This window comes from Ptiloglossa arizonensis, chromosome 10, assembly GCF_051014685.1.
Source record: "Ptiloglossa arizonensis isolate GNS036 chromosome 10, iyPtiAriz1_principal, whole genome shotgun sequence".
Lineage (NCBI taxonomy): Eukaryota > Metazoa > Arthropoda > Insecta > Hymenoptera > Colletidae > Ptiloglossa > Ptiloglossa arizonensis.
In genome coordinates, this window is record NC_135057.1 from 5,005,007 (window position 1) to 5,030,395 (window position 25,389).

General features: G+C 35.0%; 1 protein-coding gene and 1 long non-coding RNA gene across 2 annotated transcripts; one reads left to right on the plus strand and one right to left on the minus strand.

The window, feature by feature from the left end:
* Nucleotides 1-897: 897 nt before the first annotated feature.
* Nucleotides 898-25,154, minus strand: LOC143151871 (uncharacterized). The gene is made up of 5 exons (XM_076321339.1): nt 24,796-25,154; nt 24,059-24,181; nt 20,619-22,520; nt 20,375-20,540; nt 898-17,416 (listed from the first exon to the last, which is right to left on the minus strand). Exons 1-5 carry the CDS (start codon nt 24,859-24,861, stop codon nt 17,205-17,207), a joined length of 2,469 nt encoding a protein of 822 aa, XP_076177454.1. The 5' UTR covers nt 24,862-25,154; the 3' UTR covers nt 898-17,204.
* Nucleotides 16,243-18,096, plus strand: LOC143151872 (uncharacterized). Its single transcript, XR_012993451.1, has 3 exons — nt 16,243-16,567; nt 16,663-17,004; nt 17,078-18,096. It is a non-coding gene; the product is annotated as an uncharacterized LOC143151872 (long non-coding RNA).
* Nucleotides 25,155-25,389: the final 235 nt, after the last annotated feature.

A 25,389-nucleotide genomic window follows, 5' to 3' on the forward strand; every position in this document is an offset into this window, starting at 1 on the left:
ATTACGAGAGAGAGAGAAATAAGTTGACACGTTTCGCAGCGAGGAAGCTAGGCTATTCATCGAATCGGACGAAAGCAAAAAGCGAACGTATCGACTGTAATGTTTAGTCGAATCCATTTTATCGTCTTCGCTTTAAGCAACGACGTATCGTTTACTTTTCTTGGGAGATTTTAATGGTACGTTTCAGGCTTCAAACACGATAAGGCCATGACTTTGTACAACTTGTTGATAAATTATACGTACAGGCGCGATCGCAATTTATACAATTATAATTATTACAGTAAAGGTAATTTTCAATTATGGTCTACGCAACGATAACGAACCAAACTGTACACGGAAAATGGTCTTCATTCTAACGCGGACGCACGGTTGAACGCATCCCAAGACAAACGATTTTACGAATTCGAGAAACTTAGGCAAATTGAACGATAAGATCAATTACGCTTCGTACCATTGTCCCATTTACCGTCCGTCCACGAGAAGGCACGGTTGTATTTATGTAAATTTCCAGCCCAGTTACAGTCATCGACGGCTGTCATTTCAAGATTGACCGAGACGAAATAATTCGCAGTGGCATAAGCACAGCCTTCGAACGATAGTGTCGAAATAGAATGATTTCCTTACTACGAGATTCTTACAATGAAGAAACGAGTTTGATTTAACGTTTTTAATAATCATTAATGACTTGAAATTCGTTTGTAGCTGAAAGAATCAATTTATATCCGTTAAAAATAATATAAATCCGTTCGAACTCATTTTAATTCAGAGAAACTCTGCATAATTACAATTTACATAAAAGTAAGTAATGTTGAAATTAAATAAAAGTATAACTTTTGTAATCAAAGGAAATAAAAGTTATACTTTTATTTAATTTCAACATTAATTGCGTGTAAATTGTAATTATGCAGAATTCCTCTAGATAGAAATTAGTTCGAACGGATTTATATTATTCATAACGAATGTAAATTAATTCTTTTAGCTACAAACGAATTTCGAGTCATTAAACTTATTTTTGTATTGGAAGATTCGCACCATAATAACATATACGTAAACAAGGAAATTATTCTGTTTCGACACTTTCGTTGCTGTGCCAATGCTGCTGCGAATTATTCCATCTCATTCAATTTCGAAACGAATGCAGTCGATCTTCTTCGTCGTCTTCGGCTAAGAGCGAAAAACGTTTGCGATTCTAGGAGAGCTAGTGGAACTAGCTAAACACAAACGTGCTAATTCTTTTCGCGGACGGGTGGTACTTTTGTTCATCGCGACGCCTGATTTTCGTTATCGCCTGGGTCGTGAGGCGAGAGTCTTCGTACGCTTAAAAGGCGAAGAGTGTAAAATCTTGGATCGTATTAATTGGTCTCGAACGCGATCACCGCGGTTACAATATTTTTCTTTTTTTTTTTTTCCTTCGGCAGTATAGTGTGTATTATCTCGATTGGTCTCCCAACGAGATTTAAAAAACAGTCGTAGTCAACGCAACGTACAAGCGTAACAAATATAAAAAATTTACCGAGTTAGGCAAACGTTACGGATCGCTCGTGGGCGACGAAAGTGAATTTGCGGTCGGTGGCGCTGTTACGAAACAGCACACGTGTCGGTACACGTATGCGTATGTATAGTATATGTACAATATATGTTCGTAAAAAATTATTTTGTGCAATTCACAGAAGGTGCGAGCTACCATCGTCTTAGAATCTCTACAGTCTTTAGTGTACGTGTCTGTTTTGTGCACCCGTTCGACGCAAGATTTTGCAGGACGCGCAAAAGGATGCATGTCTAAACGCATAGTCGCTTACAATTTGAGCATCGTTTCCATTTTATTTTCTCTTTCTTCGTGTTCGATCGACTTTACGTATACAATTTTTTCCCCCTCTATGCGATACGTTCGCGCGGCGATGTTGCGTTTAAAATCGGTGGACTCGCGACTAAATATTACATATGTATATCCCTGAACACGATCGTCTTCGATGTTTGTGGCTACATACGGAAACGAATCGTCTTCAGCGAATTGAACGTCATGGCAGAATTGTATGTCCCAATCGGGTCCCGTTGTACACGTGTAAGTATTTATGGGGGCTACGTATCGTGAAATGCGAGCGTTGCTTGCAATTCGACGCGCTTTTCGACCGCCTCAAATTATAAGCAGTTTCAGCAGTATGCGTGTGTCTGTTTACGCGTGTAAGCGAACGATTAGGTCGCGAAGGTACGCGTGTTTTCACGGCAAGATTGGTTGGATTATAGCGTCTCGAGAATTGCAATCGTCGATACAGCACGCGATTCAAAGATGTTGCGATATGTTGGGAATTTGATAGAATCTGACGACCGGTGTAGAGTTTTCGTACTTCGGTCGTTGTGTGTAAGTGAACGTGGACAAGCAATCGGGTGGAATTTTCGACGTTTAACACATTGATGACGGGAAACGCTGATTCGTGTTTTATACAATTACTAAAAAATGTTAATTACTGTTAAATAAAACGGTAAAATAAGTAATGGACGTGGGATGGTAGGTATGCCTACGAATGTGTGATATATTTGTAAATTTTGCTCGGTATTTTTCCATTGGCGAAATTGTTTTCAAGCAAATCAAACTAAGAAACGTTACTAGAAGTAATTCTAGAAAGAAGGATAAGATTTTGTATAAAATATTTCTTTTTTTTATTAAACGCTACACACTATTTTGAATCTTTTCAATCGTTCGTTAAATAATTGAAAAAAATACGTGGGAATTCAAGCTATGTGCTTATCAGAGCATACCGTTACCAATGTGTTAAGAAATAGCGAGAGCGTCAGCGTAATTTAAATGCGTCGTTTTTTTTTTCTTTCTTGTTTTCGTTTCTATTTTCGAATCGTTCCTGACGCTAGAAAACGAAACGAAGAACAGCCGCGCCGGAAAAATGATACTCCGATCGTATCGAATTAAAGTTAACTTTACGACGTAATTTTTGCTGCGTAGAGCTCAGCGGATTCCTTCCTTTTCCAGACCCCGTGTCCTCATGTTCGCGCAAGAATTTGCGAATCGATCGCGCGAGATCAGTTTTCTACGACCAAATTCGCGTTTAAATTCTTTCCCCTCGTTGCCCCTCCGATTCGAACAATCACAAACACGTCTTACCAAGAAACTAATTGAACTTCTGCTACTAGTCGAGAAACGCACATGAACTATACGTTTTTAGATGACGTCCTCAATCAAATTTACTAACCGACAACCGCAAAACGGCGATGAGTCCTATCGCAAATTGGACTCGGTTTTTTTTTCAACTTTTTCGAAATCACACTTCGTTTAGCTAGATCAAGGGATGCACGGTTGCTCGTCGCTAGCAAAATCGTCGCACCACCTTCCCATCCTATGTTAAATAATTATTGTAACGCGATCGTTGTATAGTATTTGGTATTTAATGGTCCGCAAACCAAGTATTCCCCTCGCGACGTCGATGTTCGTTTTTATTATTTTTATTTATTTATTAGTAGTATCCTTCCTCGTAATACTCAACCGTCGTTGACCCGTTACTCTGAATTAGCAGAGTGGTTACTTTCCGTAATAGCGTAAAACGATTGTCTTCGTACGAACGAATTATGCGTTATGATGGCCACGAGATCGCATGGTTTTCCTCGCTCGATGACGCGCGAGGCTAGATCTCGTAGAAGCTCAACAATCATCGGAAGCTCCGTTCTCGATTGAACCCGTGAACGTAACACGAAGTGTCGTGCTGTGGTTAAAACCCAATTGCATGGTTTTTTTTCTTTTCAGGTTTTACAGGCTGGATATCTATAAGATACAATTAATTACACGTGTATATATTCTTTTCGAGTCTATATACACGCCACAAACACAATTCGAAGATTATCTTTTGTAATTGCATCACCTAGTGGCCGTAATCATAATTCCACCGTAAAAAGATAAATATTTGAAAATGAAAAAAGAAAAAACAAAGAAAAAAAGAACGAGAAAGAACATTTTAGGTGAAATTGTTAAATTTAGTATCTTAGTGGTTTGTAGCAAATTATGTCGATGAATTATGCAAAATTATCCAGGGAAGAAGGTTCAGGAGCACGTACTGCTCACAAAAATGCAAAACTTCCGGCTAACGCGAGTCAATCGACTACGCAGGAGCAACGTGCCATTTTTCATTCACGTACACATCTTCGTCTAGACAGATTATCGTCATTAGTTGCGTCAAACTCTCTTGCTTTTTCTTTTTTCGTATTTCCGTCTTTTCCAATAGTTCTCGAACAAACTTTTGTCATCGTATAAGTGTTATAAATAGTAATTGACGATCTTTATTTTTTCGTACACCTATAACGGTTGACCAACAAAGGATGAAAGATCAGTCGAGTTATCTGATTTGAAAAATTGTACATTACTCCAACAGCATAGATTATGTGGACGTGCGTTGTCCGAACCGTTTTCGTTTGTTTTCGTGCGTACTGTACGTCCCTGAACTCCACGACCCATTTTTTGTTTGGATCACTTTAAGTTTAAATCTTTTTCCAAGAGATGTTTAACAAGTAATTGAGCAAAAAAGGTACTTTTCCTATCGATGTCGATTTTACCATTCCGTTTTTTCAATTATTCTCGAAACGAAATTTGTACAACCCTTCGCTGGTTTTATCTTCGGTCAGTGAATCGACTAGCTTTTTCTTTACGAATAAATTAACATTTATCCTCCGTATTTTCACCGTTTCATCGAGAATGTGGCTTCTTCGCGATTGCCGAGATCTTCTCGGCACCACGAAAGAAAATCGATCAGGGCGACCAATTCCGCGTTCACAGTTATGCTCTTCTCCGGTTGCGATTTTTCCCTGAGAACTTCTAGCCTGCGACGTGGATGATTCGCGAGACATTCTACGTCGGCGACAAGTTTGTTTTTATTCGTATTTTTGTTCATTTTACTTAAACACTCAAGCGTACCGGTCGTTGCGACATTCGATCGCTGAATTTGATTGAGGATCTATGAAGATCCTAATGTTACTAGTGCTAAAAACATCGATATAATGTCATACGTTTCTACATTAATAGATTTACCACCGTGTCTGATTTCTTTTCGGACTCGTCTATCGTATCGTACCCCATAAAAGATAACTCGACGATAAAGAGAAAACGTTTCGAGAAATTAATTTCGTTAAACGGCGTTAAAACGTGCCACAATGAAACATTATCGCTTTACGTAAACTCTGCTGGACTAGTGTGTATAGGATAACTTCGCGAATAATATTTAATCTGGTCACGTGTGTCCGATTCCACGAAATAAACTTCTCGAGGTATTTTCCATTTACTCGATCTCGCTGACGAGTATGTGGTGTAGTTCGTATAACGTACGCTAATCAAGTTAGAACGAGATCACGTACTATCAATCCACAGTGACAATTTCAGGGGTCAAATTTTACAGCCAAACTTCTTATTGTTACGTCTATTATGGAATTGGTGATAAAAAAAAAAGTGCTAGAGCGAGTTCTATTAAATCTAATTTTGTTGTACAGTTCGGTAATAAATTGAGGTATGATGAGTCTCATTACTTTTGAACAAAAGATGAAATTGTTTGCGGAACACTCTTATACTATCAAACATCGTGGAAACTTGAGCCTCAGTAGCGAGTATGTGGTGTAATTGATATACATACGTATGTAGCGTACGCCAATCAGGACGAATGGATGGATGGTATTTTTCATTTATCGTTAATTCCGACTCCATAGACGAGAAACCGTAGCTATCATTGGCGGTAAATCTGTTAATAATTACTATTCTTTTATAGACGAAGATCTCCTATGTAATCGTTCGCGACGTTACGAATGATTTCTAATTTTTCCCTTAACGCGGAACAAGCAGAGATACTAATTATAAACCTACTGGCAAGATACCGCTGATATTCATCGTAATCATCGATATGTGATGTAGGTGTTATGATACGTGAACGCGTCGTGATCGAAAATAAAAATACTAAATTGACATCCCGGATGTCGTCTAAGGCAATTGTCATCTAATATAGGCGAATCAAAAACAAATAGGAGTAGTAATTTTTCAACCATTGTTACCTATTAATTGTACAATCGATTACCTAAAGTGATCGGTAGAAAATTGAGAATAAATTCAGTTGCACGTGTCTTAATCTTAGAGAACGAGAAAGCAACGTGTATTCGATAATTTTCAAAATAATCACGAGTGAAAACAGAAACGGATAATTTGGACACGTTTCCATTGTTCGATCGTTGCGTACGAGAAAATTATAAACCGATCGATAAATTATTCTAACTCGCGTATATTGAATTGAACACTTGGGCTAAAAAACAAAAATAATGATTTGAAGCGCGCGTACATGTATCGCGTTATTTAATTCCTAAATATCCTTGTTCAGAGATATGTTGACTGGAAATTATTTATGATATTTACAATTAGTAACACCATCGGCAAGTGCAGCCGATGAGTGTGCAATCCACGTGTTTAGGGTTGCTGGGAAATTGTACTAAAAATTTTAACTACTTTGCGATTCCTCGTCAGTACCGACTGATAAACGTTCCAAGTTCACTGACGAGCAAACAACGATCGCTAAGACACTTATGTATATCAGCGGAGAACGCACCTCGCCAGCGGTTTAATCGAAATCTTAAAAATATCTAAAATTTATTTTTCTACGAGCGAAATTGTCCTAGATGTCATTACTCGGCGATTTTGAGTTTCACTAGTTTTCTTTCCCTTAGACGAATTACACGCGTACGAATTCTATTTTACATTTTTCTAATCGTCTCGTCTCAACCGGACGTTTCGCTAATTAATTTACCGTTAACACAGATACATATAATAAATATCCACATATACACATCTAAATATAATATGCATTTTCGTATTACCAATTATCGATTTCACCTTCCCGTTTAGTTTCTTCTAACTCGCGACTCTACTCGCCTATCCTTTCTACGTACAACCATTACACGCTAACATTGATGGAAGCGGCTACCCTAGTAATCAGGAATTGCGGATTTTTCACCCGCGCGACTATACTTCCCCTACGATTCTACTTTTGCTTAAGAAGAGAAAACTGGACACAGTCGCTCACACTTCGAATCCTCGCGTGTCGATAGCGACGTTGCATTAGATGCAATTAATGTTTCACGACCGATTCCATGCACACGAATCATCGTAAAAGACACACGTTGATGTCGCGTGACGAGACGACACGCGACAATTCCAAGAGCGTGTGTCGATCAGAATCATCGAGGCATATGCGATACAGGTTCGAGTAGTCTCTGAATCTTTCTCGATCGGATCGATCCCGTATGCGACACAACACGCGGCTATTAACGACTCCAATTACGTCAATCGTACTCATTTAAATCGAAGAATGTGCACGATGCATATTCAGATCTTCGGATCCCGCGTTAAAAGTAGATATAATTGCGTAAGACTTCGTAGAGAATCGATCGTACGAAAAACCGATTAAAACATCTGCGATACCAACGAATAACTTAAGCTAGTCGTGAACGACAAGAGTATGAAAGAGATTGACAAAAGCGCGAATACACACGATACAGAGACGGTTCCAGAATTTTAGATAGGTACAATCTTGAATGGCCAATAGATATCGTAAACAAAAACGAGAAACTCTTAATTTTACATATATTCTTCATAGTAACGAGGCAAGAACAAAGGAAAAATATAAGAAGATAATATGTTCACAGGTAGAAGCCGATTCCGACGCTAGACTCTTACTTTCTTATAAAACGCATATTTTATAATCGTCGGAGGTTTGCGAATGTACATTGCGCATCCTTTGGGATGTTTCGTCGTTTCATCAATACGCTATTACAGAGAGTAGAAATTTATGCATCTCCAATGCCAATGCTTTCCGTGTCCTTTCTACCATATATTAGCACGTTTAGGGTTGCGACGCAAATCTCACATAAATGATAAATAATAAATAACACCATAAATAAAGACTTTATTTAGAAACACTCGGATAAACAATATTATCTTAAATAATTTATTTATGCATAGAATATATTAATCACAAGAAAAGGAGACTAGGCAAAGATCTAGTTTAAAAGATCGGGAGAGTCGTTTGGGCTTAGAGACGCCTAAATTTCTTTATCAAAGATTTGAAGCGATACTTTTTTTTTTAGATAAAGCAACATATATACGAGAGAGAAAACATTGGCCGCTCGAGATCATTTTACCCAGAGATTTGCATTTTCTGTCGATTGCAATCGGAGAAACGAAGAAATGAAAAATAGCATCAGGGTGTACGTAGTCGAAGCGGGGAGAGTTACAAGGTGACCTTGAGCGGTTGTAGCATTAACGAAACGACGAGACACTCATTCAAGGATTGTAATAGCTTCAAGAACTCGAGCTTAAATCTTCTACGCTACTAAAAAGTTTAGTTTTCGGATACGTTTCTATGAAAATTTTCTTTCGATACTACTAATCGATAATACCCACAATTAATATTGCAACTAATAACTATAATTCTGAAACATCCGATATATCACGATAATTCGCTTAGCATTTAACTAAATATAACAATAGGAACAAGGAAAAATTACGAAGAATGAAAAGAATCGTCCTCTTAGTCCCCAGCAACAGTCAAGTGAGTAATGAAGTAACAACGGAACGTAACACGTGCGCGAGGAACGCGGACACGTTTGATGAACATTTAACGAAATGCAGTTAATCGTTAGATTCTTTACTTTGACGCTAAATAAACAGTCGATTATTCTTCGTGGAACAACGAATATCAAATGGAACGCGTTGAGTATCGGTATTGTTATACGACGATCTTCTATCTCCGATGTAAAATACTACATCGATAGAAAAGCATCGACCAGTTAAATGGAATACACGTACTGTGAGAGACTTGTGCATACTTTGCAATGAACTTCAAAGGTTCTGAATTATTGCGACAATGTTTCGTAAATCTCGAGGAATTTGACTGCGCAATCAATTTTAAAGGTCTCGAGATACTATTGAATTCTTTCTCACGACGGTGGAAGTTACACTAATGTTCGAAGGAACAATGGGGATAATGCAATCACTCTTGCTCTTTACTTATAGAGAAAAGAAATGTAACATAACTCCTGGCATCTCAATACCGTAGTACATATTCTGATATTAAAGGTTATTCAATGTTTCAAAACTTTTAAATCCATTACGATATACATAGATTTTCAAAACTATCGAATATTTTTAAATCGAATCGTTGCAAATCGTTGCAAAACTTCTTAGGAAACTTCTAAGAGTGAAGACTATTCGTCGCTATCTCGACACATCGAATACCTAGAACCTTACGAAGTTGTAGCAAAATTATTTTTTGTTGCATACCAAACTTAGAATTACACAGACAATATTATAAAATCTTCGGTACCTCTAGTCGTTTTAATACGAACGAATACTATCTCGTCGAATACTACGTTAATTATTGCAACATTTGCATCTTCTTCCTCGATATTATTTGCTTTCACGTGTCGAATATTAAATTTGTGATTATCCACGTTTTTTATCTTGGTAAGCGAATATGTAAAGTGTGAAAACGAAGACTGCAAAATTAGAAAGGCGAGCTAAATAAATTCTCTTTTACCCAAAGCAACGGTAGTGCTTCGATTATTAAAAGAGAAGCATAACGAGAAGAAAAAATGAAATGTTCGTTTAGTCGTTACGCATCATATCATTTCGTTCGTAAAAATAAGATTTTCGTATAAATTTGTAAAAATACAAATTCGATGCATATTTGCGCTTTCGATGGAAATTTAGCATACGGTACGCGTACTAATTAATATTGAGGAGGAAAACCCAAACGTCCACGATCGTAAAACGAGTCTAGTATAACATTTCAAATGTTACATGGAAAAAGAAGATTGTGGCCGTGGTAGCTGCTACACGGAAAGTCGAAGCGAGTCTAGTCATAACTGCACGATAAAATTCTTTGACTATAATATAAATTACTATTCCGTCACTATTACTATACAGAATACAAACGACTATAAGTATGATCATTTTAGGATAAATATTGCCCTCCTGATGGGACAAATACTGTGTGCAGTAATTTGTGCACGTGTGAGCATTATATCAAGCATAATTGTTCATTTTGCGGAGATTAGTTTCTCGTGAGTATCTTTGAGCGCGTAGCATTTTATTAGTGCCACATAGTTAACTGTTTTCTTTCTTCTGGCGAGATTGCTCGGTTGGTCGGTTACTAATGTATAATATTATTAATAACACGGCATAAATTGTCTACTGTATTAGCAACTAATCAATGTAACCCATTTATTGACCATACGTCTGTTAATCATTTCACATCGAACTATTTAATCGAATTTCAAGTTCACGTTCGACTTCTCTATTCCATTTGAACTCAAGTACCGTAACCCCATTGCAATAAATAACAATATAACTAATAACTCGTAACTCGTATTCAAACGAATAAATCGATAACTTAGAAACAAAGGAAATTATAGAGCGAAAATTACTGAAACACAGTGATGAAAATTACGTAATAGCCAGTTTTAATTGTATGGAATTTCTCCTAAACGTAGAAATTCAAAGTAGCACCTGCAAAACGAGCAGAACACGAATTTTAATTTCCACGCATTTTAAGACAGGGTTTAATATTCTTTATGGTATTACTCTTATTCGACTGTGGAGATGTTTTTCTTAAGTGGAATTTTCATTTTTATGCACCCAAAAATAACAAACATCAAAATTTCCCCCGAGTCCAAATGTACGAGTTAACAAAGCTGACAGAAAATCTAAATATTGATAAATTGAAAATTTATGACAAATACATTGACCGGATCACGGTAAAACAATGTCAAAGAAATCGTCGTGCAAATTACGATACAAAACGAGTTAATCGCCTTAGGTGCTGTTATACGTGTGTACTACCTACTGATCGCTTTGTTGTAAAATGTTGCGTCATGTTCATAATACAGCACGCATCAGAACCAAGAAAAGAATAGGCGATTTCTGTTCAAGCAATAATCGTATATTTTGCAAATATAATCGATCGAACTTTTTCCTGAAGATGGTTTGCTGTTGCAAAACATCGAAATATTCGCGAACGAAAAGTTCAAAACTGAGAGAAACAAATCATATTTTTGAAATAAATATTAAATTATTAAATTTCAAACCGAATCGATCTTATATGGACACCGTTTTAACAGGTACAAGAAAATTCTGTTAAAATATAAAATTTTTACATTATATCATCTTATCGTTCGTATGCTGCATTTTACTTTAGTTATTACGAATTAATACGCGTTCAAACAAGATCCGAACCTTAGAGAAAAATATGCATGGTAAAATTCAACCGAAATTTATGCGTTATTTCATGGGTTTTCTTTTTAATTTTACGGTAGAAAAGATATTAAATTAGATGGAAATTCCAAGTTAAGAACATAGTACGATAATGGGATAATTAAACACTGTCTATTCATACGCGTACATTAATTTCTGTCGTGTAACATAGAAATGGTATTTCGAAATTTTTATCCAGACCCTGTACCGCTTCGATTTATTATTTGGAATTTTGGAAACGTTATTTAGTATAAGCCTTTTCAAAAATTGATATTCCACGCACCGATCGGCAAAGGAATCGTTAACCTTACTGTATACACTAACGATACACCTTGACAATTTCGTGAGTTAAACATTGGTCGGTTTTTTCCTACTTTCCTTCGTCGCTACCTTGTCTGCTTTATATACACTTGTTTATGGACGCTTAAGATTTTTCCTATGTAGCTTTACCGCGCTTCGAGCGCTCATATATTTATTTGTGTATTCATATGTACGAGCATATACGTACACGTATATGCTGTATATGCACACACACAGAACACTTAATTAATTCTGTCACAAGGGCTTTTTACGAATGTGTTCAAGAGAGATCGGCGTGACTTTTATTTTGTGGCTTCATTGTGCGAAGGGTTCGTTTGATTTAAAACCTTTCCTACAGTCGGATCGAATTCAACTGGCAATTCAAGGTCATTAGCCCCATTGCAAACCATGCCAGATAATTTTTCTTCTCTTTGAAAGGCAGAGAGTGCGTGTACGACGGAGATAAACCATTAATGACCCTGAGCTAGCAGATAAATTGATCCGATTGTGCCAAGAAAAACGATGACACAACTTGCGAATGTGAAACGAAATTGCTGTACACGTTGAAAATCCTCAATTTGACGAATATCATTTTAATCAAAATAATTTTTAAGATAATGCACAATGTAGCTCGTAATAAGATAAACGCGTGGCGAAAATATAATATAAAATCGAGCAAAAACTGTTCAAAATTTATTATCATTACTTCGTCGCTCTGGACGTGCTTGCCCGAAAACGCAGATTGTAATGTCAAATGCGATTATTGTAAAACACTGAACAAAAATTACTTTTTTTTTTGCTACTTTGTTACTCAAGTAATTATCGATAAACGCTTTATCAAGTGTAATACAAATTGCAAATTTCGTAATGCTAAATAGTAGATCATCGTAAAGACGTTTCGTATTAAAAATATAATCCGTACTTCTCTCGATATGTAATTATTACGAACGGTACGTGTAAACAAATCACAAGATGTAGCAACTACAATTGACCCATGTGTCTAGAGTTTAGACACGTGGACTGTTTATCGTCAAATATATTTTGCAGCCAGCACGACAGCGATCGCGTCACTCTGTAACGCTTCATACGCGCATCATTTTGAAAACTGTTTCGAATAAAACCTAAAAACACGTAGAAATGTAGCAGCGGTTCGATTCAATATTTTCAAGTTGCACCTTTCTCGATTCTTTTTCTGCCACAGAGTACAAGAGGGAAGTTACACCGATATCCGTTAATGCATTTGCAAGAAGGAATACCCATTGTAACGGAGTCAGCAAAACAGCCTGTGTATGTGTATACATACATAGATACATATATATTTAGCTATTCAGTAATATATAATATCACATGCAATTTAAATAGGATTGTCAAACACGTATCTATGTAGATAGTGTTCCTATTCTTAAACGATGCTGCGTATGATAAATACGACACGAGGTAATCACTTAGTACGTGCGCATGCACATATCTATACGTAGCCTTATGCGAAAGCCCGTGCCCTTACGAAGAGGAAGAAGAAAAGAGAATTTCACGCGTGGAAAACGGACTGAACCGTACGAACGCTTCTTCCTCTTATCGACGCTCCTTTCTTTTTTTTTTGTTTTTCCCCCTCCACTTAAGTACGTACAGCGAATTCCTCTCCGCGAGAACCGAAAGGTCCGACCCTGGTGACGTATATTCGGTAAAGCTGCAGTTTCGTAACAAGTTTCCTAGGCTTTTGTACGATTTCGACGCAACAACACACGCTCCTTCGTCGACTTGGCGAAGTCTCCGAAAGCCCTCGCGAATACAAAGGGAGACCAGGATGATGCTGCGTGAAATTTCAACCAGCAGCGTTTGTACTCGTAAACGTTCACAATAAATTACCAACAAAGATTGCGAATGCCGATGAAACGTTGAAATTGTTTGGTAAAGCCGATGGGAAATTCGAAATTACTGTAAAACGGTAGGAAACATATATGTACATCAGTTCTTTGCGTACAATCCGAATCGGGTAATTCAGAAAGTAACGAACGCGAATAAATAATAATTCGATTGACAAAGATGCCGTGGCGTTTCTTGCATGGGCAGCAAGAAACTGGTTGCTCGAAGAGGTCAAGTACAACTAGCGTAGATAATTCGGATGATTGCACGATATTGACAATTAATCGAGCTAAGTACTATCCATTAAGTGACGCGCGCGAAACGGCTCGTAATTCGCGCTCGGATTGGCGAAATCTTGATCATTTTTTGTTTTCTTTTCTTTTTTTTTTTTTTTTTTTGGTTTTTTTGTTTATTTTTTTTTTGTCCCCTCGTAAACCCCGAAGATCCTCCTGATCGGCGCCACGTGGTTACAGCCGGATGCGTAAGTCTATCTATCGGTATCACATTCCTTGTTTACACGGAAACAGCAAGCGCCTCGTGAAGCGAAAAATACCGAAATGAAATACACGCAAAAGGAAAGGGGGGAACTAACCAATTGGCTGGCTGCGCGCGCTGTGTTCTTGCCGCGAAAAACTCTGCACAGTTATGTACAAATTGGCATTATATATATCACAGTTACAATACAATACGTCGACAAATGCGGAAGGAAATTCTGTAAAGCACTGCCTGCTTTTTCGCAGCTAACACCGCACAGCTTGTGTATCTCGTTTCGCTGTTTCGCGTTCCTATTGTAACGCAAGCGACAGCAATCTGTTCATTGTACGCTTATGAGCATTCGATAATCTATCCTATACTAACAGTCACGCGCGCAAACACGCAACGCACACGCGCACACATATACACATATATATTCATATGTCGTAAGTGCGCGTATGTGTGCCTTTGTGTACACACACACACGCGCGCGCGCGGACACTTCTTTTTTTTTAAATTTTCACTAAACCTATACTTTCGATCCCGGACACATGTTTAAGTTGAAGGGGAGGGGAAAGGGGACGAGGGTTGGAGAAAAGAGTAAACGTTGCGCAAACCGAATGCGTTTCTTTTGCGCTGTTTGCTTTTTCGTTCGTCGCACAAACAGAGAAGGGATGAAACTGGCAGGGGACGCAGAGGGACGCAAACGAAGAAGACCAACGCGAGAAGAAGGGAGGAGGGGGGTGTTAAACTACGCGTCGCGCGTCTCGGAAATTAGGCTAACGAAAAGAGGTCGTGAAGAAATGCAAGTGTTCCTTCGTGTAATGAAAAACGTCCTAAGGTATGCTGATACACGGAGACGATGCTCGACATGGTCCCCAATGATTACGTAAGCGCTATGTAAAAGCGAGTTAACAGTCTGTATGTATACTTGCGTTCCTGAAGAACTTGAACAGTACCGGGCCCCTTCCCGCAGAGGATTGTCTTTGCAGCCGAACGCGATTACTACTCTCGTATTACGTAGCGTTCAATAGATAGTTCGCCAATGTAACAACACTTTATTCCACGCAGTCGGGCAAACACCTCCTCCCTAACGATAATATTTTTTGTCTTCCGAAACATGTTCTACGTCTAAGATCAACAAATTTTATTTCTCTCTTACCGAGACGACTGGAATAGAAAAATGGTTTCGTTAAGCGATCAAGGTTTAGCAAAATCAATGAACGGTGTACATGCATTACGGATCTCGTCGCTGCGCAACGGTTTTTAAAACGTAAACGTGCGAATTTAATAAGACTGTGCCCGTTGATCGATGTTTCGAATAAGAGAGAAATACAATATTAATATAAAACTCTGTAAATCTCTAACAATTTTGTAAAACGGCGTCCCTGTACAGGAACAAGGTCGTCCAAAATTTGTAACGTTCGTTGGTGCTTGGGATCGGCGGCAAAGACAACCAGGAAATTCTATTCGAGTAACACAATATTCACTAGTAGCTACTAAATTAAATACTTCGCTAAAATGTCACGCCTAAGATTGATATAGAAGTATCGAGGAATTAAACCAACACACCTTTCCCTGATTAATCGCTCGGGAATTACTACGTACGATGCAGCTTAGATGGAAGTTGACGGATATATACACAGATGATTATATTAAAGTTTCACCCAACATTTGACAACCGATAACCGATTCACGAGCATTCTAATGATAATACAGGCCGATCGATTCAGCTTAAGTATTAAGAAAATTAGACCTCGAGACAATTAAAACGTCGCACCTAAGTTTCGTCGTCTCGTAATTCCTATTACATAGATACTAGATTTATTTTAACGCGGAGTACCTTGTTATCGTTGTGCGAATACCTGTTCGTAGGAACAGGGGAACGATCGGCGCTCGGACCTTTTAAAAAACGTAAAACGAAACGATTCTCGATGACTTCCGTAGAACTCAAACCACGCGATTTAATCGCGTCTTAAATTATATAAATAAAAAAAGAGAGAAAAAAAACGGATTCCGTATAATCGCACACGTTGGAACGTTAAAATTCTTGAGCTGGTTATATAGTCATTGTGTGAAAGAGCATACTCAAAATTGAGTAATTGGAAATGCTGAACTTTGCGAGTCGGCCGTGTAGAGCTAACAGTTTGCCTAGAACGTATATATAGGTTTATATACGTGTGTGTGTGTGTTACGCATATACATACATATATATATATGCATACGCACACATATATACATATAAGTATGTAGGAATAGTTACGTGTGTTTGCGTACGCATACTTTAAAAATTCTCTATATCTTATGTTGTACGTGCTCACCGAATCACGCTCTCTCGCGTGAGAATGTAGCGAGTATGCCTTAGGAAAGTTCTCTTTTAACAAAGATTTACGTGTAGTGTATAGTGGACATCATTTGCGTTGTATATATTATCTATTACCGATCAGATCGAAAGGCTGCGCATAGTTCACAGATTGAAAAGCTCACTCGATCTGCGATTAAGTTATTATCGCGTCTTGAGTTTTCGAAGTATTTCGAAAGTTTCGAGATATTCAACTACCTGACACACATCATGGGTCACACATTTAAGGAAGGCCACATTGAACTAGTCTAAGAAATTACTGCCTAGCACTCTGAACAAATATATTGGTAAGATTTAGCCTATATCATCTAGCCTATGACACATACGCAAACAAGTAATAGTTGGAGATTCTTGCAAAACGTTTTCATTGTTTTCGTTTTAGTACGTCTGAGAAATCTTGTTCTTCGGCTTTTTCCCACGAATTTTGGATCCTCGATTAATTTTAAACGATTATCTTTGGCATTGTGAAACACACAAGACAACAACCCAAAGATAAAAATGTCAACGTTTGTGAGTTTCTCTTCGTTAGTCTGTTAGCGAAGAACAAGCAAAATCACTTGAAAGTGCGATATACGATAGATGATTGGATCACAAGTATTAAATACCAGAACTGACATTCCCAAGACTGTACTATAGTAGGGATAAAAATATGTACAGTAGAAAACTATGGAGTCACTATTAACTTGTAAAAAGTAGACACGCATACGATATTTCCTATTTCGGCGTGAGTACGCGTATTTTTCCGTATGACGCATTGAAGATTCGCAATTAGTGGGCGGCATTTTTTTTTGTTTCAGCGATAAAATTATGATTAACGCCAGCAAAAGCTTTTCAGAAACGTAACACGGAATACGTAAATAAAAAGCTGCTGGGCTCGACCAATGTTTTCTCGCACGTAATGGAAAAACAGTTTTCAAAATGTTGCTAGGTACAACTTGAATAGTCGCCGACATCGGTTACTGCTTGACTTTCATTACGTTTTATCACAAGGACTGGATCTTTAGATGTTTCAACGACTTTTTTCTCTATGTCCAAGTCATACAGCAGTGTGGCTTGTAATGCGTTATACATACCAGTTCTTGCATACCGAGATGCCTTGGTCAGTTCGTAGACGCTGGCGGCCAAAGTTAATATATCTGTAAACATCGATCAATTACAAAAGTGAATTTTTTTTATTACTACTTAGAAAGAACAATGGTAGGAAATCCAATTTTATATTTAGATGCTTTAAACTCAATAATTCTACTAATGTAAAATTTTTACAAGACACGTAATTATCTATAAGTTCTAAGAAATTTGAAAAGCATACTTATTTATCCGTCATCCAATGAGAATTTACATCACACAACTCTTCTAAAAAAGTTTTCATTATGAATAATTACAAATAGTCCAAATTAAGACTTGTTTCGATTTATTTTCATCGGGGAAACCTTGCCCTTCCATTGATAGTATACTCGTGACAATACCAAGAGAAATATAAACGTTTAAAGCATAGTTCTAAAACTTTTACATTCCGAAGTTATTACGTGTATTTTGTACGACTTTCTCATTAAATAATGGACAAATAATTATATTTTTTGGATTCTTTCGAAATCATAGATACATATCTTGTAAATGTTTTACTTTGGCAAAGAGATATTAAAAGTGTTTATTTGCTACCATTGCCTTCGTGTGTTTTTTTTTCCATTAATGGATCATTTCAAGCATAATTAAACACTTTTTGAAGCAACATTTTAGATTTGGTATGTAAACGCCTATTCTTATCGATTATTCAGTTATCAATTATTTTTATTGGAAAAAAGTTAGCACTATTTTCCAAAGAGCTATAAAATCAACAATTTAAAAAATGTTTAAAAATCCTTCAAGATACATTTAAATATTGCAAAAGACTATACCTTTTTATTTATCATAAAGACTATATCCACATTCCTAAACCCTACTAGAGTATGAACTTACTCATAAATTTTGAGAAAAGTAACGGAGGGTGTTAAAAAATGCCCATTTTTGGCATCACCTGGAGATGAAAAATTCATGCAGAGTGTTTTCCAAAAAACAAAAAATGTCCTTATCTCTTTTCCAAGAAACAATGACAAAGTTGTCAAAAATGCGTTCAAACTTATGTATTTTCTACATTTCGTCGTTTTCTTCGGATATCGGACTATTCTCAAAATATTTAATGACTTTTTATACGTCGTTTGATTACTTTGATAATATATTGATATTTTGTAATGAATTTCGATTAATTAACTTGTTCAATTATTAATGGTTCTCGAGTTTCCATCACAGAGTATCGAACGCCACGATCCGCAAGGAAAATATCATCTGGTTCAAACTACCTTAATTAAGAGTATCAAAGCATCTTAGAAATAATTAATAAGAATCATTAATTATGACTAATAAATCAATGAACAAATGAATTGAAAGTAGTAATTGAACAAAAGGGAAGTATATAATCATTTATGCTACATAGGAATAAATGGAAATTGTAAGAATCAAAGGAAAAAAATATTATAACTAAAATAAGCAAATCTGTCTTCTTTTTTGGCTCTAAGATTTAACCCTTGTTTATATCTCAACCTCTCACCATCGCGATGTATCGTGAATGTGTATATAGTGAGGATTGTATGCTGCAGTTTATACATTGTTAGAATGTAATCTTTTGTACATGCATCTTGGAAATCATTATCAGTTGAACAAGCTAATTAGTCACGACTCGTTACGAAAAATTATTACATTGTAGAAGCAATTAATAGACATATAAAATGATGAAAGATAATTGAATTTCAAGATAGAATACCATCATGTAACATTGATTTTCAAAAATACCAGATTGATGGAACTAATTAACGCCATACTGAAAACGAAACTCCATTTACAACATTCAAACAGTTTAAAATATTTTGTATATGTATTAATTGGCAAAAGTAAAACCGCATTGGAAACTATACTTGCACACTCATGTGGATGTAAAGTCGAAGAACGCGTTGTTGGTTCCTGACATTAACAGATCTTGTCTAAATTTTTCATTTCTTGGTAATACAAAAAATGAGCATTTTTAATGCCCTCTTTTAATATATTTATATTATGTGATTCATAAATTTATATATACAGGTTATCTCATTTAAATTTAGATTGTAAAAAATCTCGAAGACATGTGATTTAAAAAAAACAACCGACATATGTTCTTTAGTATTTCAGTCATAGTCTAGGAGAACTGTATCGTCAGACACTTCAGTTTATGTAGTGAGTGCAATGAAATATTTAATAGTTGCAGAAAAAATTGATTCTTCTTTATGATGAATCAGGACGAAACTGATGAATCAGGAGGGGTACTTTGCGATACCCTGGAAAAAGGTGTCCATCACGTAGTACATTTTATCGTATTATTAAACAATTTATGTAAGAGAGAAGTATACAGAAGAAAACACGTACAAGTGAAAATAATGCAAATCGCATATTAGATTTGCATTAACTGTGTGTCATAATATCAAAAGAAGAACTTAATAAGTGTCTAGAAGTTGAGGGTAAAAATTTTGAACATTTATTATGATGTTCTTAAGCGAAACAAAAAACCTTCCAGAAGAAAGTAACGTTGTCATTTTAGTAGAGGAACAAAATTAACCTTGACATAAACATGAAAAATCAGCTAAATATTTTAAGAAAGATTGAACTTACAAAAAATGTTTCAAACAAAAGTTGTGCATTTTTTACGTAGAATATGATTCTGAAATGAAAAATATGGATTTATATAAAACAAGACGAGATGACCTTGAAATAACTTTAAAAACGCCCACGCATTAAAGAATTAGTAGTGCCATTTGACTCCTCATTCGAAACACTAAAGGACATCTGTCAGTTTGTTGTTTTTAAATCACATGTGTTCAAAATTTTTTTTAATCTCACTTTTAATACAATAACCTGTATTTGTATGTATATATAAATAAGTATTGTTATGTAGAATTGTTTCTATACCATAAATTAATTGGCACTTTACATTTTACATCACTAGTGTAATGAAGACATTCAAAATGTAAAAAATAATTGCTACATTCATATTTTATAATCTTCATTTTAAATATGTTTTAAAAGCATACCATTGTCGTTATATACAAGAATGCATGATGGATTTTCTTTTTGGCGTTTAGTAGCATTTGTAATTTCTCGTTTACGACATTCTTGGACGAATTTTATTGCTTCCAACCAATATTCCATTGCCTTGTGTACACGTTGATTCATTGTGGTCCCTCGCAGTCGTTCCATCTGTTTAAAAAGCACAAAAATAGTACATTTAATATTGTCTTATGAACAAAAAGGAAGCACATATGTGTATTTAATTACCTTTGCTATCAAAGTTATGACACGTGCATGTTCTCTTAAATAGTCAATAATCAAACGATCTACGCGTGATGGATTTCCTTGTAGGCGAGGAATAGGTATATTGTTTGCACTTGTTACTCTTTTCCCAGGAAAATGAGCAGCCAATCCAGCTTCACACTTTTTTCGTTCTTTTTCTAATTGTTTAAACTGTTCATATGTTTGTTCCAATCTAAAATGTAGTATACTTGAAGGAGCTGTACGTCTAGCTGCTCCACTTCCATTTCTAAGACTTAAACCTCCACCATAAAGTACAGAAAATAGACGTGGAGCTGGAAGTGGTACAGGAACTGGCATCACTGGTGGAAATACTCCAGATCTTACTGTATTTGGATTTGGAACTATTCCTGAATTGAAGAGAACGTCGGCTGATGGCATACCAGAAGTACTTTGTATTCTTGACATCTGATGTTGTTGTTTTACAATATAATTAAAAGTGTCCTTGTTCATTGAAGACCCTGCAATTTGATTGGTCAAATGACTCATAGAAGGCAAAGCTATATCTTTGGTAAGATCATATCCTTCCATTTTATATGCATTAGTGCTATTAGGCTGCTTCAAATCATGATACGATGTAGAACTCTGTGGTAACATTTTTAAAGTCTCGCCGTTATTGGCAGTGTAATGTTGATAATTGTGGTATCCATATTTTGCAATTGACTGATGAGTGTGACGTGAACTTAGATGTCTTGGAAAACCAATTGGTGAATATGTTTTAGTTTCAATAGTTTTCGATTTTGGACTGATAATTTTCAATAAATTGTTGTCGATTCTATAATCGTTATTCGAAAGACAATTTTCATTTGTATCTAAACTATTGATTGACGATGTGGTGAAATCATTTACACCTGGATAATAATCAATTAGTTGCTTATATTCTTGGTCCACAACTTGATCCAATTTGTAACTACGAGCTTGTTGTTGCAAAAATTGAAATTGTTCATTTGGTATAGAAATATTTGCCATGCTTAATCTACTTGAATCTTGTAAATCTTTATAGTCACTGACATTACTGCGCTGTATATTATTTCCAAAACAATTATGCAAATTTGTATCGGCCGGAGAAAAATGTTGCAATGGAGAATTTGAGAAAAAGCCAGAATCAATACTCAAATCAGTCATTGCTGAACTTGGTCTGTAACTTTGATTATTGGCAGTCATATTATATAATTCATACATAGGATTATTATATGCATTAGCAGTTCCATTTTGTCCAATATTGTTCTGATACTCTATTTCATTAAGAGTAATTGGATCAGCCACATTAAAATTAAGATCTGGATTTGTGCAATTTTGTATACGTTCATAATTTCCAAACAAGTCTGATGTACATCCTGGAGTTGATAAATTTTCTGACCAGTTAGCAGATTGCTTATTTGAATTTGTTTCATTCGTTGTTGTTAACAAATCATTACACAGAGGCATAATATTTCCACTAATACAAGAATTTTCATCATTTGGACGTAATATGTATGACTGTGATTCAGATGGGTATGTATTCAGATATGCATTAACCCCATTATTATATAAATTTCCTTGGTCTGGTACTTGTCCCACACATGTATTAAGACTCAATGTTTTAAGTTCTCCACAAAGATTGTTATAATTACATTCAAGTTTAGTATTACTGTTTTGTAATTTGTTGAATGTTAAATGCATATTAAAGTGATCTACAGTAGAACGATTGAGGTCTGTATTATTCTCCATGATAGAAGATTGAGTTTCCGAAGGATATTGAATATTGCCATTGTAACTATTACTATGAGCATTGTCACCGACAATCGAATCATCATCAAGGATTTTTGAGACCAAATCATTTACCATAGGATTGTTTAAATCCTGACTATCTTCATCTTCTACATTCATCTATACAAGTAAATTATTAAAGAAATTAAATTAGTATTATGATAAAATCTTTATTTTAAGTAATCTTTAAACAATATGTTTAACTACTCCATTCTGTTATGAATTACATTAAAACTATTAATATATGTATATTAAGTGAAACTTTTTGTTATACTCCATTTGAATTTATTCCATTTTACTCAAAGTAAACATAAATAAGTCTGGACAAACATAAATATTACATTGAAACATATGAAATGTCTATTTTAATGTATTAGATATTTTATCTAGATTGTATCAAGAAAGATACCATTTGCCTAGATATGGTTTACATAAAAATAAATGTAATATATGATGTTTTGTTTAAAGTAATGTTGGAAATTCTTTAGTATTGACTTTGTAATGTTACAGTGAATACATTTAAAATTCAGATAATTTTCTTGTATGAGTTTAAACTTGGTCGTACTGTGACTGAAACTGCATGTAACGTTAATACACTTTTAGAAAGAGTAGTGTTAATGTAGGTACCATTTGTCTTTGGTTTTATAAATTTTTTTGGCGATACCAGCCTTAATAATAGAGAAAGGTATAAACAAATTAAGATGTATCAAGACATTTGAACAAAAATTAGGAAAGTATAAACAAACAAGGCACTATTCTGTTGCATATTAATGCCTGCCCACAAGTTTCAAATGTAAAACTGTATAAACTACAATATAAAATTTTACTCCATTCACTATATTTGCTCAATCTATCCCCTAATGATTACTATTTTTTTCAACACCTAAACAACTTTTTGAAGAACAAAACATTTCCAACTTAGAAGCAGCAGGAAATGCATTCTTTGATTTTATAAAATCTAAAAGAATAACATTATGGAAAATGATATCACAAATATTGTATTTTGATGACAAAAATATATTAATTCCAATAGCACATACTCCAACTAATAAAATTACTTTAATGACAAATAAACATAGGTATATTTATTTTAATCAAATGAAATGGACATTTCATATATTAGGATTTAATGTTTAGATAATTATGTAAATATATAATTCTATTTGTAATTTAATAATACGGAATGAAATTTACTCTATATGCTCAGGCTGTTATTTGAAATACTGGTTACATTTGACAAATGAATATAATTAAATGAAGTTCATGCAAATTTTAATATTTGTATGTATGTAATTATTTTCAACTACTTGAATTGTTAATAATTAAATATAATGAATACAATATCATAATATACTATTTTTCTAATATTTTTTAATACATATGAACAAACATGCAACAGTTTGATATTTGATATTCATGCAGACCAATATGATAAATTGTATCATAATATAATGTAAATACATTATATAAAATCAAATATTATAAAATTATGAAATATATATTTTAAATGTAAAATAAAGAGTAAAACAGCTGTTTTATATTTACTTGGCCACTTATCCCTTATTATATAAAAAATTATATTTTATAATGATATTGAATAACAAAGAAAAAATTCTTATATGTTATATAAAATTCAATTGTTATTTTATATTCCTTACATTTTTTTGCGCGTTATATTTCATTAAATCATAGTTCCAATAATTATATTTTGCATTACATTGGTCAACTGGATAATTGTTTCGTGGTTCCAACATGCTGATGTTGCGTTCAACCACGTTATTCTATAAAAAAAAAGTAGTCAATTTTATATTTCAAAGAAATCCTAGCGATTACTGCATTACGTTACAACAATATGAAAATACTACTGATTGTATACATTTATATTTATTTTATTAAAACTTATTTCCATTGTATGATATGTATTAATGCATTAAAAATATAATTTTATAAATACTATGTATTATAAAAAAATTGTTATAAAAATACCATATTAGAGTAATTATACATATGTAAATGGGCATTATGAATGTATATAAACCAAAATAGTAAAAATCTGTTTATTTATTAATAATTTATTCTCAGAACCAATAATTTAAAATTTAAACCTATTATGAGCAAAATTACAATATCATGACACCAGCAGCGGACTAAGATCGAGTCGTTTTTATTAATTAAATTATCAAACAATTATGGTCGAAAGAATAATTTTTTCTAATATGCTGAACGTATTACATTTCTTTCTCTCATTAATTAAATAACATTTCTTAAACAATATAATTATACTTTTTTCGGCGCATTATGTTAGAATGATCGCGTTGTACTTTGTAGCAGAAAAAGATGAACGTCACATTTTCGACGATGAAGGCAAAGAAGACAGACAGACGCGGTCGCTTACCTTGCTAACAGTAAAACCATTGTTGCCGATAATTGCAGCCAAATTGTGCACCTCGGACAGAGCCATTTGTTAAAGATCACTGAATATCACCTCCACTCCTTGCCATCACCCTTTCACTTGTGCGTCTGTCCTACCAGCAGTATGCACACCCACACCGACCTACAGTCTCTTTAACGCACTCGCTTACATCTCACGATGCACATTAACGGTGCTACTATGGGAGGGCAAAATGTAGATGGAACTGCAGTTATTATACTATATCTGCATACATACACACTATATGTGCTTATAAAGTTAAGCACGTAAGTACAGATAGTGAATATTGAATATACAATGCTAGTCATCAATTTGTTTCGAGCTATTACACTGTATATATTTTCACTCATTGAACGTGGACATTTAAGTAAAAATTATCGTTCTTCAATCGTTTCGGAAATACAAGCAGTAAATGATTTCTCTTTCCCCTAGGACAGCATACCTGTTATTACTAAACTTTTCAAGCGCATGCGTATAAGTGCGAGAATATTCAAATGCTTTTGTCACATTACAAATCATAAAATATGTACTTAAAAACAATTTTTAGTTTAGTTGAAA

Excerpts from the sequence above, each read along its gene's own strand:
- LOC143151871 (XM_076321339.1), bottom strand. The coding sequence starts at position 24,861 with ATGGCTCTGTCCGAGGTGCACAATTTGGCTGCAATTATCGGCAACAAT. Across the intron at positions 24,182-24,795 it reads ATGGTTTTACTGTTAGCAAG|AATAACGTGGTTGAACGCAA; the intron begins GTAAGCGACCGC and ends TTTTTTTTATAG. Across the intron at positions 20,541-20,618 it reads TCATAACTTTGATAGCAAAG|ATGGAACGACTGCGAGGGAC; the intron begins GTAATTAAATAC and ends CTTTTTAAACAG.